The following is a 16,448-nucleotide window of genomic DNA, read 5'->3' as shown; positions in this document are numbered from 1 at the left end:
AGACTGGAAAATGAAGACCTTAGAAAGGTTTGGGACATGTTCGTAGATCCTCACATGTAGACACGGCGCCTAAGAATCTTAAAGGTGCGCCTTGTGTTACACAAAAAGTGCCATGAAGTATCTTCAGGATATTGTCCCACAGCAGCCTCACACAAAATCCAAAACCCAATAAGGGCCTGTGTTGAAGAGGTATACAGATATGATTTTTCTATAATGGAGTTTATTTCAATGTGATACACAGGAACACCACAAAGTTTTAGATTTGAACTTGTACTAAGAAAGAAGCAGCTCAAAATGACAAGACCTCTGGGCCTTCAGTCTTTTACAGAGAGGAAGCATGCTGAGAAAACCACTACATATTTTAAAAGGTGCTTCTTTTTATGGAAAAGACAAGATTACTCAGAGGATGTAGCCAGGAATTGCTAGGGCAGAACTAATAGCTAGGAAAGAACCATTTCTAGAGGAACAGGCCCACATTAACAAACCTGCAACATGTAGTAACTTACGTATTTCAGAACTGCTATATTCTTCCCATTCCCCCCTGTCTGAGCAGTATTTCTTCTGATTATCCTTGTCTCACTATTATATGTTGGGTATAAATCAAATAACTAATAACATTAGTTCACAAATCTTTCTACCCAGAGAAACCACATAGGAGGAGCTAAACCTAAAGAACTACACTTGGGAGCCATACATAAAAAGTCTAAGTGCAGGTACCTGGGCATGATTTTTAAGAGGATGATTTTAAGATTTTAAGCCTGAACCTAATGAGGTAATGAGATGAGAAATTAGAGGTCTTCAGGGGAAAAGAAGTACTGGGGCTGAAACTCCAATACATTAGCCACCTGATGTGAAGAACTGACTCATTTGAAAAGACCCTGATGCTGGGAAAGATTGAAGGTGGGTGGGGAAGGGGACGACAGAGGATGAGATGGTTCGATGGCATCACTGACTCAATGGACATGAGTTTGAGTAAGCTCCGGGAGTTGGTGATGGACAGGGAGGCCTGATGTGCTGAAGTCCATGGGGTCACAGAGTCGGACACAACTGAGCAACTGAACTGAACTGAACTGAGGGGAAAAGATTAGGTCGTTTTTATATATGAGAGAGATGTCAGTAACTGGGAATCAGAGATGGTCAATGGTAGTCCCTACTGATGGTTCCTAGTATTCTTGCCCTTGAATAGTCTCTCCCACATTAAATCCTGCATGGATTCCCTTTAACCAATAAAACTGCACTAATTCCACACCAAAGTCTTAAAAAACAGTGACAGCTTTCATATTTGCATTTTTGAGAATCTGGATTACCAAGTAAAACTACTGTGCTCAAGAAAAATCTGGTGGGGAAGCTCCATGGAAAGGCTCTGAGATTACATAAAGAGAGAATGAAACCCAAGTATTCTAGCCCATTCAAACCCTAGATGACTCCAGCCCAGATGCCATCTCACTGTAACTGTATGAGACCCCTTAGGCAAGACTGAAAGAAGAACCACTCAGGTAAATTACAGAATCATGAGGGAATAAACTGTTTTTAAACCACTAAATTTGGGGATGGTTTATTATGTAAAAGGAGATGACCAAAATAAGGATGGGCTAACTCTGCGTAGCATGAACCCATATATACTTCTTTAGTGAAGAAGATACATATGATCAATCTTTGCACACATGCACATGTAACACCCACCACCATGACCGAGATTCAGGGCAGTTCCAACAACCCAGCGATCTTGGCTGTACCCTTTCCTGGTCAACTCCTACCACTTGCACTCAAGTAACCACAACTGTAACTTCTATCACTGCTAACTTTTATCCATGGTTAATACACAGTATGTACTCTTTTCTTTCAGCCAACATAATTCTGGGAAACACACCTAAGCTATTGAACAGTAGTCTATCCTTTTTACTGATATGCCACAATTCTGCTGATAGATACTTAGATTGCTTTAGTTTTAGACTTTTAATAAGTAAAGCTATTACAATGTGTGCTGAGTTGCTTCAGTTGTGTCCGACTCTTTGCAACCCTATGGACTGTAAACAGGCTTCTCTGTCCACGGGATTTTCCAGGCAAGAATACTGGAGTGGATTGCCATTTCCTTCTCCAGGGGATCTTCCCGACCCAGGGATTAAACTTACGTCTCTTATGTCTCCTGCATTGGCAGGCGGGTTCTTTACTACTAGTGATACCTGGGTACAATAATTCTTATATAGGTCTTTTTGTGTATAAATGTATTCATTTCTCCTGGGAAAGTTCCTAAGAGTAGAACTGCTGAATTATAAGGATAGATGCATGCAGTGTATTTCACTATAGTTTTAACTGCATTCCCTTGATGAGTGATAATTTTAAACACATTTTTTATATACTTGTTCATTTGGATATCACTCCTCTATGAAAGATCTGTTCAATCTTCTGGCTTTTTATTTAAAAGAAGTTCTTACTGTGGTAAAATACCCATAAAAGTTTACTATTTTAACCATTTTAAAGTTTATAACTCTGGGTTATGCCTATTTTTAATTGGATTGCTATTTTCTTATTTTTTAGGAATAAATTTAATTATTAATGACTTCCCATGTGGCTCAAACAGTAGAGAATCTGCCTGCAATGCTGGAGACCTGGGTTCAATCCCTGGGTCGGAAAGATCCACTGGAGAAGGGCATGGCAACCCATTCCAGTATTCTTGCCTGGAGAATCCCATGGACTGAGGAGTCTGGCGGGCTGCAGCCCGTGGGGTCACAAAGAGTCAGATACGACTAAGCAACTAACACCTTCACTTTCACAATTACTAATATATTCAGGATACAACATCTTTGTTGGATATATATATATAGACATACAAATATACACATACAGCAAGTGTCTTAACTCAGTGTATACTTTATTGATCTTTTTCATGCTGTCTTTAATGGAGATAGGTTCATAATTTTAACAAAGTCCAAATTAACAATTTTCCTTTTATGATTAGTATTGTTTATATCCTGTTTAAGAAGCTGACTATTCACAGAGACATGAAGATATTGTTTTCTTCTAGTTTTATTGTTCTCCTTTCACATTTAGGTCTATGATTTACCTTCTTTTTTTTCAGAAGGTTAGTACTTTTTTTTAGAAGGTTGTTACTGAGTAGCTCTATCATGCATTGCCTGACTGTAAAATTTTGAGGGTCTAAAAACTTTTATTTTGTGCAGTTTCTGACCTTTTCAATATAAGCCAGTAATGTTAATATAACATTCTTAAAAACCTGGTGGGTCTCCCTGTATGTCAAGATGACCCCTGTCATTAGACAAGAGGGTTTTCCCTAGATCTTATTTGAATAACGCCGTCTCTATTTCCTGAGTTCAGTTCAGCTGCTCAGTCATGTCTGACTCTTTGCGACTCCATGGACTGCGGCGCGCCAGACCTCCCTGTCCATCACCCACTCCCAGAGTTTACTCAAACTTAGGTCCATGGAGTCAGTCATGCCATCCAGCCATCTCATCCTCTGTCATCCCCTTCTCCTCCCACCTTCAATCTTTCCCAGCATCAGGGTCTTTTCAAATGAGTCAGTTCTTTGCATCAGGTGGCCAAACTATTGGAGCTTCAGCTTCAACATCAGTCCTTCCAATGAACACCCAGGACTGATCTCCTTTAGGATGGACTGGTTGGATCTCCTTGCAGTCCAAGGGACTCTCAAGAGACTTCTCCAACACCACAGTTCAAAAGCATCAATTCTTCGGTGCTCAGCTTTTATCATAGTCCAACTCTCACATCCATACATGATTACTGGAAAAACCACAGCCTTGACTAGACAGACCTTTGTTGGCAAAGTAATGTCTCTGCTTTTTAATATGCTGTCTAGGTTGGTCATAACTTTCCTTCCAAGGAGCAAGCATCTTTTAATTTCATGGCTGCAGTCACCATCTGCAGTGATTTTGGAGCCCAAGAAAATAAGATCAGTCACTGTTTCCATCGTTTCCCTGTCTGTTTGCCATGAAGTGATGGGACCAGATGCCATGATCTTAGTTTTCTGAATGCTGAATTTTAAGCCAACTTTTTCACTATCCTCTTTCATTTTCATCAAGAGGTTCTTTAGTTCTTCTTCGCTTTCTGCCATAGGGGTGTTGTCATCTGCATATCTGAGGTTATTGATATTTCTCCCGACAATCTTGATTCCAGCTTGTGCTTCTTCCAGCCCAGAGTTTCTCATGATGTACTCTGCATATAAGTTAAATAAGCAGGGTGACAAGATACAGCCTTGACGTACTCCTTTCCCGATTTGGAACCAGTCTGTTGTTCCATGTCCAGTTTTAACTGTTCCATGTCCAGTTCTAACCTGCATACAGATTTCTCAAGATTTCTCTATTTCCTGGCTTCAGCTAAATTGGATCCCGGGGTCATATGCATAATCTCTCTAGCAAAAAATTGTCCAGCCACATCCTTGGATTCTCTCCAGAGCATGCTATATAATTTTTTGCAGAAGCATGAGAATTTCCCTAATTATTAAGTTCTGGTTCCTTTTCGCTTAACAGTTTCTTCCTAATTTATCTATATCCTCCAATACATGCATGCTAGGTCAACTTCAGCCATGTCTGACTCTTTGAGATCCTATGGACTGCAGCCCTCCAGGCTCCTCTGTCCATGGAATTCTCCAAGCAAGAACACTGGAGCAGGTTACCCTCCTCCAGGGGATCTTTCTGATGGAGGGATCGAACCAGCATCTCTTACATCTCCTGCACTGGCAGGCAGGTTCTTTACCACTAGCGCCACCTGGGAATCCCATATCCTCTGATATTTTAACTATAAACAATAAGTAGAAACCAGACTGCAAATTCCACACTTTGCTTGATAATTTGCCTAGCTAAATATCTAAGAATTCAATGCTTACAAATTCTGACATCCATTCAGCAGTAGAATATTACTCAACCAACTTTTCTACCATTTTATAACAAGGATCACTTTCCTTCCAGTTTCTAGTAACATCTCCTGAAATCTTACCAGAATCACCTTTAACATTCATATTTCTTTCTGGTAACATTCTGTTCATGACAATACATCTATTCTCTAAGATGACAGCACCTTTGTCTTCTATCCTCTTCACTTCCTTCTGAGTTTTCATCAGAATCTAGACTTGATTACCACACACCTCAAAATCCTTCCAACCTGGATCCAATTACCCAATCCCAAAGTCACATCCACAATTTTACATATCTATTAAAGCAGTATCCTACTTCTAGGAACCAAACTCTGTATCAGTTTCCTAGGGCTGTCATAACAAACTGCCATAAATTAGGCAGCTTAAAATCACAGAAATTAATTTTCTCACAGTTCTGGAGGCCTAAAGTCCAAAATTGAGGTTTTATCAGGGCTGAGCTTCCTTTGAAGACCGCAGGGGAGAACTGTTTCTTGCATCTACCAGCTTCTGGTGGGTCCTGATGTTCCCTATTCCCTAGCTCTAATCTCTGCTTCTGTCCTCACAAGTCCTTCTTCTCTGTATCTCTCTGCCTCCAACCTCTCTTTCTCTTATAAGCATACCAGTCACATGATTTAGGACCCATCCTAACCCCCAAATGATCTTATCTCAAGATCTTCAACTTAATTGTATATACAAAGACTCTATTTCCAAATAAGGTCACTGTAATAGTTTGCTAGCTCTATCATAACACAGTACCACAATTGAGTGGTTTAAACAACAGAAATATACTGTTTCATAGTTTTGGAGGCTAAAAGTCAGATTCAGCAAGACTGGTTTCTTTTGAAGACAGCAAGAACCTATTCTATTCTCCTCAGCTTCTGGTTTTTGCTGCCCATCTTTGGTGTTTCTTGGTCTATAAAAGAACCAAGGAATTGATTCTGATTTCAGTCTTCATCGTCACATGGCATTCACTCTGTATGTATAAAAATTTCCCTTTTTCTAAGGACACCAGTCAGACTGGGTTAGGGTCTACCCTAATTACCTCATCTAATGTCTGCAAAAACCTTATATCCAAATAACCCCTAAGATACTAGGGGTTAGGGTGTCATTAAATGAGTTCAGTGGTAAAGAATCCACCTGCAAATGTGGAAGATGTTGGGAACATCCCTTGGAGAAGTAAATGGCAACCCACTCCAGTATTCTTGCCTGGGAAATCCCATGGACAGAGGAGCCTGGCAGACTACAGTCCATGGGGCTGCAAAGAATCGGACACAAGTGAGCAACTAAACAACAACAACCCGTTAGTTTGTGACTGCTGCGGTTTCCCCTCCAGACCTTGGCTGTGACTCTGGTTTGCTGTCTCTCCAAACGTCAGGGCAGCAGTCTGCCCCGCAACCTCAGTTCTCTGATGGGTTCATGGAAAGGCGGCAGTTTTCAGTTTGTTCACCTTCTTCTTGCTGTAAGGACCGGAGCAACAACTTTCAAGCTCTTTACATGTTGGAGGTAAAACCAGAAGTTGCCCTAATGTATTGAATAGTATGATGATTTTTAAAATAACTTTTACATGTAATTGTTGCAATGAGAATATTGATCAGCCATCTATCTACTATATGCTACTGATAGCGGAAGACTCCCACCTCTCTCCATTGCCCTTTATATAAGCTTTTCTCAACCAATACCCTATTAGATTAAACACTATAGAAAATTATTTAAATAATTATTTTCTAAATTCTGCCAAAGATGTTACACAGCTAGCGCAATGCCAGATGCATAGGAGTTAATTTATTACACAATATGGATGCCTTAGTCATTTTATCCCATACACATTTTATGTGTATTTCTTAGAATAAAGATATTTTCTCACATAACTGTAAAGTAGTACACTCAGGAAACTCAACATCAATACAATATTTTAATATAACCTACCATCAATAGTTCAGTTTTCTCAATTGTCCCCATAATCTTTTCCCTCCAAAAGAATTGTGACCTGAATCATATATTCATTCAGTTGTCAAATATCTTAAGTCTCTCTTGCAATCTGAAACATTTCCTCAGCTTTTGTTGGCTTTTATGTCACTGATTTATTTTAAGAATACAGACCAGTTTTTGTTTCTTAATAGCATGTTTCTGATTTTGGCTTTGTCTGATGTTTCCTTAAGACTAAATTCAGGTTATGTATCTCTGGTCAGAATACTTCATAGTGATATTGTATCAGACGCGTAGTGATACTGTATCCTTCCCATACTAGTTTCTATCACTCAGGCAAGATTATTGTCTGGTTCTCTACCATATAGCTAAGATAATACTAATCTTACTCCTGATCACACTTCACCTGAATCCTGCCCCCAGACTTTTCATGCACTGTTGATGCTTACCCAACCAATTTTTACTATGATTACTGCAATAATTGTCTCATTTCACTGCTCACTCTACATTAATCAGAATCCTACTCTCTGTAAAAGTACTCCCTTTTCCCTTTCTCTCCCTCCATCCTCTCTCTCTCCCTCTTTCTTGTCAGAATAGATTCATGGCTTCCTATTTTTTTTCACTGGGTTCATTACTGTTAATTCTTCTGATCCTCAAAGAGCCCCAGATTTGGCCAGCAGGAGTGAAGCTTGTTCAAACAAGCTCTTGGGTTTTTGTTTATTTTTCTTGACATGCCATCATCATTTTTTAAAATATGTCCCCCTGCCTTCTGGTAACAATAAGATGTTCCAGGCCTATTTTATACCCCCTCTTGCCCAAGCCTGGAGTTCAGCCATTTCTCTAACAATCCATATTTCCTTTCAGGAGAGAATGGTATTAGAAAACAAGAATGAGTGCCAGGTGTTCTCACTGCTATCATGGTAAGTTTGAGTTTAGACTTGTCATATCCAGTTTGGTAGTCATTATCCAAATGTGACCATTTAAATCAAAATTAATAGAAACAAAAATTCAGTTCGTCAGCTGCACTAGTCACATTTCATATGTAGTTACATGTATTTAGCAGCTACCATCGGAGAAGGCAATGGCACCCCACTCCAGTACTCTTGCCTGGAAAATCCCATGGACGAAGGAGCCTGGTAGGCTGCAGTCCATGGGGTCGCTAAGAGATGGACACGACTTCACTTTCACTTTTCACTTTCATGCATTGGAGAAGGAAATGGCAACCCACTCCAGTGTTCTTGCCTGGAGAATCCCAGGGACAGCGGGGCCTGGTGGGCTGCTGTCTGTGGGGTCGCACAGAGTCGGACACGACTGAAGCGACTTAGCAGCAGCAGCAGCTACCATACTGGACAGCACAGATAATCATAAAATTTCCATCATTACAGAAAGTTCTATTAGACATTATTGTTCTAGACCCTTTCACATAGCAAATCCACACACACATTTTTTTCCATCTTTGTTCCAACTACTCAAGTGCTTTCTTTATCTTGACCCAAACCCTTTCAAAATTTGGTTTATCTTTCAAAACCAATCTTTCGTGGTGCATTTCTTAGTGCCTTTAACTAAGCTCCTTCTCCAACCCCCAAATATACAGTCTTTACTGATTTCAAACAAACAAAAATTCTGGTTTAGCCACTGTGGAAAACAGTATGGAGGTTCCTCAGAAAACTAAAAATAGAATTACCATAAGATCCAGTTATCCCACTCCTGGCATAAATCCAGACAAAACTATAATTCAAAAGGATACATGGACCCCTATGTTAATAGCCAAGACACGGGAACAAGCTAAATGACTATCAACAGATGAACTGATAAAGCAGATGTGGTGTAGTAGAATACACTCAGTCATAAAAAATAACAAGATAATGCCATTTGCAGCAACATGGATCCAACTAGAGATAATCATACTAAGTGAATTATATCAGAAAGAGAAAGACAAATACCATATGATATCACTTACATGTGGAATCCAAAATATGATAAAGTGAACCTAACTATGAAACAGAAAGCATCACAGACATAGAGAACAGACTGGTGATTGCTAAAAGGGACACGGTTGGTGGAGGGATGGAGTGGGAAGTTGGGGTTAGCTGATGTCAACTTTTATATAGCAAGGTCCTATTGTATAGCACAGAAAACTATGTTCAATATCCCATGACAACCATAATGGAAAATAATATTAAGAAAAAATATATATATGTGTGTATAGAACTGAATCACTCAGCTGTACAGCAGAAATTAACAACACTGTAAATCAACTACGCTTCAGTAAAAATACTGATCAAAAAACAGCTGGGTGATTCTTGTTGTTACCAATGTAAATATTAACTGGTAAAAACATGGGCTTTGGAATCAGACCTGTTTCTTACTAGCTATATGACCTTGGGAAAGTTACTTAATCTCCCTAAACTTCAATTTCTGCATCTAAAGGTGGGATTAATAATGCCTCATAGTTATATGCTTGAAGACTAAAAAAAATAATGTACTGAATATGCTTAGCATTTTGACTGGAATATGATAAATTATATGGCCTATTAGTAACAATAATATCAGACTTCTTTCTCCTTTGTTTCCTGAAAGTTGTAAATTCATTCACTTTTCTACGCCAATCTTTACATTACTAAGGCATACATAGTACGTTAGCAATACAGAGCAAATCCTCTAAATTATTCAAATAGATTCCTTCCAGTCAGAATATTAAGACCTACTTATATGTGAAATATTTCTCTTAGACAATTCTAACTATGAAATTATAAAATCAATTTCAAATATTTATTGCTTATAGCAACTTTAAATAAAAATTGTTAAATAAAGTATAATTTCTTATATAAAAACTAAATATTTTCCTATTAGGTTGATTAATTATGTAAAATTTCTGAAAATTCTGAAATAAAACTTTGAAAAATTTCAAGTTGAGAGAGCATACTATTAACTGAACTACAAAATGGCAAAAATCAAATTATTGATAAAAATTAATTTGTCAGAATTCATAGTCCTATTTATAAAAGGATCCTATAAAACCTTTTTTTAATGAAACAAAGCATCTTGATTTTTTTATAGAAATATATTTAAAAATAACTAATGTAGTAATACTTAAAAACAATACTAAAGCAAAAATAAATTCCTTTCCTCTGACATATTATTTAAAATATAGAAAAAGAGCATGTTATACCTAATGATAACTAGAGATAATTTACTTTGCCCTCCATCACAGTTTAAGATATGTACTGAAAGATGTAAACCTAATATTTTGCTAATAAATGAAAACACACTTTTCAAAATGAATGCTTTTAGTAAAGCATATTTTATTTGTAAAAAGTGTAAGCATGGTCATCTAAACTTTCACTGCTTACATGGAAAAGGGGTGCTCATCAGATTTAACAAATACTAAGCCTAAAAGGGAGAGCAATGTCCTTCCTCCAAAATAACTACAGCCCTGTAGATTTTTACCTTTTTCTTTACTAAGCAAAAGACAAATATATAACATGCCTGTGTCTTATTACCCTTACTGGTAAAATTTTAAAATCAACTTGATATGTAATTTTCTTTCAGATTAGTTTAAGCATGGTTTAAAAAAAATGGAAATGTGAGAATTACAGAATACACTGCTATTTTAAAAAAAATTATTAAATCTTCTTCTAAATAACTATGTACAATTCATATCCTGTCACTTGTGAAATATATGGACAGTAAAATTTTTGTTCATGTTTTCCCAAAGGCAACCTTACCTGTGGAGTCCAATAAAATGTTGGGCTCAATCTGTAGAGTTTTCGTTTGTGGAAACTCTGAAGTGGCCTTGTTCGAGCGGCCGTGCTCATGATAGTCAGGGATGGAGATTTCAATCTTGTCCTGTCTTTTCTCCTTTTCTTACTGTGCTTCTGGTTAAGCAACCAGCTACTGGAGGAAGAGAGCTCATCTAAATTCTCTGAAGCACTGAAATGCCATGAAATAATTGGGGAGTGGAGGGAATAAAACAAAACAAACAAACAAAGACAAAGAAAACTAAATGTAAATCACCTTGATCTATTATGACAGAGGAGCATTAATTTTAGCCAATTTTGTGGTAACAACTGATGAAAGAATCAATATTAATGGAAAATTACATTTCAAGTTGTGAAAACAGAATCTGTATTTTCTCCTGCAAAATAAATATCCCATAGGTTAGAGATGCTCACATGAATTCAGTAGTACAATGTAAATTTCACTGTAAATCAATAATCATGAATATTACAGTGTTAAAAGTATTTACATCAAATTCTTTTTCAATAAGGGTGAATTTACACAGGATTGTAGATTTTAAAAAGGCTAACGTCTCATCACTACATCATTAGCTGCTCTTACATAAGCATTACATATCTTTTCAGGGAATTCTGAAACAAAGATGCAATCTGTCTACATTTTAAGAATTTTTTAAAACTGATGACATAGAAGACACAAACTATAAAATATTTTATCAGATCACACAAACTACACATGAAAATAAGCATAATTTTATAATTATCTCTCATATTAATTTTTAAATATTTATTTAAATATTTTAGAACATCGGGAGGGAGTTAATGCTTATCTCCACATAAATTTAACTTTATTTATACCAGTATATTACATATAAAATATTCAGCTTTTCAGGTACTATAATCTACAAGTTCAACCTTATTTATATAAACAAAACCTAGCCAACTTAGTATTCTAAGATCAACAAGTGAATCTATATGTGCTATTGCTAATCACAAATAAATTCTAAATGTGCTATTTGGTTCAAGTAGAATCAGTATTTAAAGGTAAACATAAGATATGGTTTTTCTATAGCTTTATCACTGGTTTTAAATATTTATGGCTGCAAAATATTCTATTATCTTTCAGATAAAGCAAGTAATTCAAGAATATTTTATATAGTAGTAAGAAACTAGAAATAAGGGTACCTGAATGGCTCTGTTGGTGAAACCAAAAGAGAATAATAAAATATGGAATTTGGTGATTACATACAAATATATAATTGAGTATGTCTATTGGCCAGACCAGTATAGGGAAAAAAATCTGATGATAAATATTTTATTTTTAAAATATTAACTTCAGTATTCAGAGAGCTCTAGTCATGAATGTTTTAATTGTCAGTTAATAAATATTCTAAAGATGTCTATCTGAGAAAGGTTTAAGATATACCAATACTCTCAAATTAACAGGTACAGTCTCATATACTGATGTTACTTTTTGTAAGATATCATATGTATTACTATAAAAACTTCAAGTGTATAAAGTGCTAAGTAACAGTCTGCTCTTGAGAAACCAGCCTTTGACCTGGGCTACCACGTCAAGGGTAAACAGAAGGCATAAGTGATAGCCAGTATCAAGTTAGGTACGAAGCATGTCAGGTACAGAAGTGAACCAAGGTCAGGAAGAAGACCGGTTACAGTGGGTGGTTAGTACCAGAGGTGATCACATCAGGACAGTGAGGATTCAGGGACGTAGGACTAGATCCAGCACAAAAGGCGGCTCTCCTAGCAAGTGGGAAGTATCTCTAGGCAGATGGCACTGGCTCCCTAGAGAGACGTTGCTTGGGTAATGTCTGGGATAATGAAGAGTTTCTGTTCTAGCAATCTGGAGCACGGTTAACCAGTTCTCGCCTCTGTTCAGTTCTCTAGTTGTTAATGGGCATTTGTTTCCCCTTCCCTGCGGGAGGTATGAGGAGGTGAGCCACTATCTTCTCACTGAATGACATCTCTCAGCTTTTGAACTGGTGAGAGGCTCACAGGCTAGTTTAAAGATAAATGGAAAGCTTATCATTTGTGTCCCTAAATGTTATATTTTCAAGTTTCAAAGACTAATACAATATCATTGGAAAAAGCTCACCAAAGTTGGCACTTCAGTCACTTTATAAATAACTGATGAAAGTGAAAGTGTTAGTCGCTCTGTCGTGTCAGACGCTTGGCGACCCCATGGACTGTAGCCCGCCAGGGGATCTTCCCAACCCAGATATCGAACCTGCATCTCCTACACTAGCAGGCAGATCCTTTAACCACTGAGCCACCTGGGAAGCTGTCGTAAAGGGTTATTGCAAACCACTGATAAACTCACTTATTCTGCCCAATGGTTTACACTAAAGAGAATGAATCTTACTGAAAAGGAGAACAAAGGAAGTTATTTGGAGGACAACACAACGCTGCTGAAGTGACTCTATAATCCAAGGGTATTTTTCCCCTCAGGAGAGAACAATCCAATACCTGGCGCTAGTGGTGAAGAACCTGCCTGCCAATGCAGGAGATGTAAGAGACACCGGAGGAGGAGGAGAAAACCCGGGAAGGAAAAACATTTCAATGAGAGACAAGGCTAAGTTTTCCCACAGAGCTGTGGGTACACCTAGGAAACTCCAGAAACTGAGGATACAATAAGCTGCTGTCAAGTACCATCATAACTGTCACAAAAATTATCAACAAATGTCAACATATAGTTTTGAAATGGCATTTTTACAAGTGGGGTAGTACTAGATAAGGACACAAATCACACTCCTTTAGATTTCTAACTGGAAGCTTTTGTTCAGAGAACAATAAAAATCTCCAAAAGGATAGCCTAGGGCCACTGTGTAATAGGCAGATAGTACAATTTGACTCTAAAATAAACTAAATAATTGAGGAGAGGGAAGAAATGAGGGGGTTTTTAGGCTTACACATTTCTCCATTTCCACAACCACTGTCTTAATCCAGGCTTTTTTCTGCCAGAATTCCTCCTATACCCTTGTAACTGTCTCCCCCTCATTCACACTTTTTTCCATCCAGTCCCTTCTAATCTTTCAGGAAAACAAATCTGGTCTTGTTTTACCCTTTCCTCCCATGCCTGAACTGCTTAAAATCTCTCAAAGCCTTCTCATTGCTCTTGAGAAAAATACTTAAATCCTTAATGGAAAAGGCCCTGATTGGTCTGCTCTCTCAGCCTCCTCATGTGTCACGTTCCCTCTTCTTCCCTGTGTTCCAGCCACATTGCCTCTTTTAATTCCAAATAACTCACACTTGCTCCAGTACAAGACCTACTTTATGTAATATCTGCTTCCAGGCATTTTCTCACATCCTCCTTCACTTACGTAATTTCCAATAACCATTTGGCTCTCAGTTCAAAAGTTAGTACCTCAGGCAAGTCTTTGAGCCCTTGTATAGTCTCTCCAAAGACAAAGTCAAATTACTTTATGAGTTCTTTTCTTCATAGTATTTTTCATGATGCCAATTTTACAACGATTTGTGTTACTATCTGATTAGTATCTTTTTCCTTTTCTAAAACTGTTACAGAGACTATGTTTTAACTTTTTATCAGAAGTTCCTGACACTATACTTGGCATACCACAGTTCAGTTCAGTTCAGTTCAGTCTCTCAGTCGTGTCCGACTCTGCTGCCCCATGAACCGCAGCACGCCAGGCCTCCCTGTCCATCACCAACTCCCGGAGTCCACCCAAACTCATGTCCATTGAGTCGGTGATGCCATCCAACCATCTTATCCTCTGTCATCCCCTTCTCCTCCTGCCCTCAATCTTTCCCAGCATCAGGGTCTTTTCAAATGAGTCAGCTCTTTGCATCAGGTGGCCAAACTATTGGAGCTTCAGCTTCAACATCAGTCCTTCCAATGAACACCCAGGCCTGACCTCCTTTAGGATGAACTGGTTGGATCTCCTTGCAGTCCAAGGGACTCTCAAGAGTCTTCTCCAACACCACAGTTTAAAAGCATCAGTTCTACGGCACTCAGCTTTCTTCACAGTCCAACTCTCACATCCATACATGACCACTGGAAAAACCATAGCCTTGACTAGAAGGACCTTTGTTGGCAAAGTAATGTCTCTGTTTTTTAATATGCTGTCTAGGTTGGTCATAACTTTCCTTCTGAGAAGTAAGCGTCTTTTAATTTCATGGCTGCAGTCACCATCTGCAGTGATTTTGGAGCCCCCCAAAATAAAGTCTGTCACTGTTTCCACTGTTTCCCCATCTATTTGCCATGAAGTGATGGGACCGGATGCCATGATCTTAGTTTTCTGAATGTTGAGTTTTAAGCCAACTTTTTCACTCTCCTCTTTCACTTTCATCAAGAAGCTCTTTAGTTCTTCTTCACTTTCTGCCATAAGGGTGGTGTCATCTGCATATCTGAGGTTACTGATATTTCTCTCGGCAATCTTGATTCCAGCTTGTGCTTCCTCCAGCCCAGCATTTCTCATGATCTACTCTGCATATAAGTTAAATAAGCAGGGTGACAATATACAGCCTTGACGTACTCCTTTTCCTATTTGGAACCAGTCAATGCTCAATAAATATTTATAGAATGAATGGAGAAATATACACACATGTTATTTTCAGATTTATCACTCCAGCTCTGTGCTTTGCACAGGGTATGTATATTACACCACATAATGTGAAAGTGTTAGTTGCTCAGTCATGTTAGACTCCTTGCAACTCCATGGATTGTAGCTCACCAGGCTCCTCTGTCCATGGAATTCTCCAGGCAAGAATATTAGAGTGGGTTGCCATTTCCTTCTCCAGGGGATCTTCCGGACTGAGGGACTGAATCCAGGTCTCCTGCATTGCAGGCAGATTCTTTACCATCTGAGCCACTAGGGAAGCCTATAACTTATATGGGAAGCATATAACACTACATACCTTACCTAAATAGTTTAGTGAATGAGTAAACATGGAACATTATAGTTTAAGAGCCAAAAGAAGCTCTAAATAGAAGGTTATAAGAGAGCATTTAGAAAAATAAGACATATTTACACTGCCTTGAGTTCCATTCTAAATCTCTTAACTTTCACTTAACAACAGTTAGTTTCTAATAGTAAGCTATGATGTACCTTATTTTATCTTATAATCATATATGCCCATTATAAATGTATAAGTCTAATAAAGCAGATGAGAGCTGTAAGATATTTTGATTTGTAAAAGAGAAAGCATGGATAAAGTTTAAATTTTTTCTTCTAATTTAAAAAGTGCAAAATGACCAAGAGTTTTATCAAAGAAAATATTCCAAAAGTCATGAGTTCATGTTTTATTAACACTGCCTAATTTTTCTAATAGTAATGACTTTCTGATATAACTGATTGTCTATTGCAATTCTAGAAAATCTTAGCAGTTAAGATATTTATGAATAACAACAGGCATTCAATTTACTTTTACAGAGTATAAATGGAATTTTCAAGTGAATTTTTTTAATTAAAATTTTACTCTGATTACTACAGAAACCAAAGGCCCAGAAGTGAAGCATTTAAGCTTTTAACTGATATTTGAATATTAATTCCTACCAAAATAAATTTCTGCAAATGTTGTTCATTGTTCATGGGCTTATAGGGACATATATTTGATAAGTTCTTTGTGTCGTCTTGGTGGTGGAGAAAATGGTGAATAAATAAGGAAGAACAGTCTAATTTCAATCTATTTTATAATAAACTCAATGAAAGACAGTCCAGGATTTTTAGTAACTTGTTCAAATATTTCATAACTTTTTGCCTAAGCCAAGCTGTATTCTTAGAAGGACTGAAATAATTATAATTATTATAATTAATGCCATGCTCAAATGATGTTAGTAAATAAGAAACTTTTGGGCCTGGCTATAAATTTAGAAAGTTAAAACAATAAAAACACAGACAAGATTTCATAAAGTTATTTTTATCTTC

General features: G+C 37.5%; 1 protein-coding gene across 5 annotated transcripts in view; it reads right to left on the bottom strand.

The window, feature by feature from the left end:
• The window catches only part of KANSL1L (KAT8 regulatory NSL complex subunit 1 like), a 123,656-nt gene that overhangs the window by 28,972 nt on the left and 78,236 nt on the right, over positions 1-16,448 (bottom strand). For 3 of the 5 annotated variants that reach the window (XM_043445996.1, XM_043445995.1, XM_043445994.1), the window contains exon 6: positions 10,537-10,741. In XM_043445996.1, coding sequence (XP_043301931.1) covers positions 10,537-10,741 — 205 coding nt within the window. The remainder of the gene's footprint in view (positions 1-10,536; positions 10,742-16,448) is intronic. The other 2 variants (XM_043445997.1, XM_043445998.1) reach the window with 2 other exon arrangements.

The sequence above is a fragment of the Cervus canadensis genome, chromosome 24 (genome assembly GCF_019320065.1).
Source record: "Cervus canadensis isolate Bull #8, Minnesota chromosome 24, ASM1932006v1, whole genome shotgun sequence".
Classification (NCBI taxonomy): domain Eukaryota; kingdom Metazoa; phylum Chordata; class Mammalia; order Artiodactyla; family Cervidae; genus Cervus; species Cervus canadensis.
This window is presented reverse-complemented; position numbering and strand designations above follow the sequence as displayed.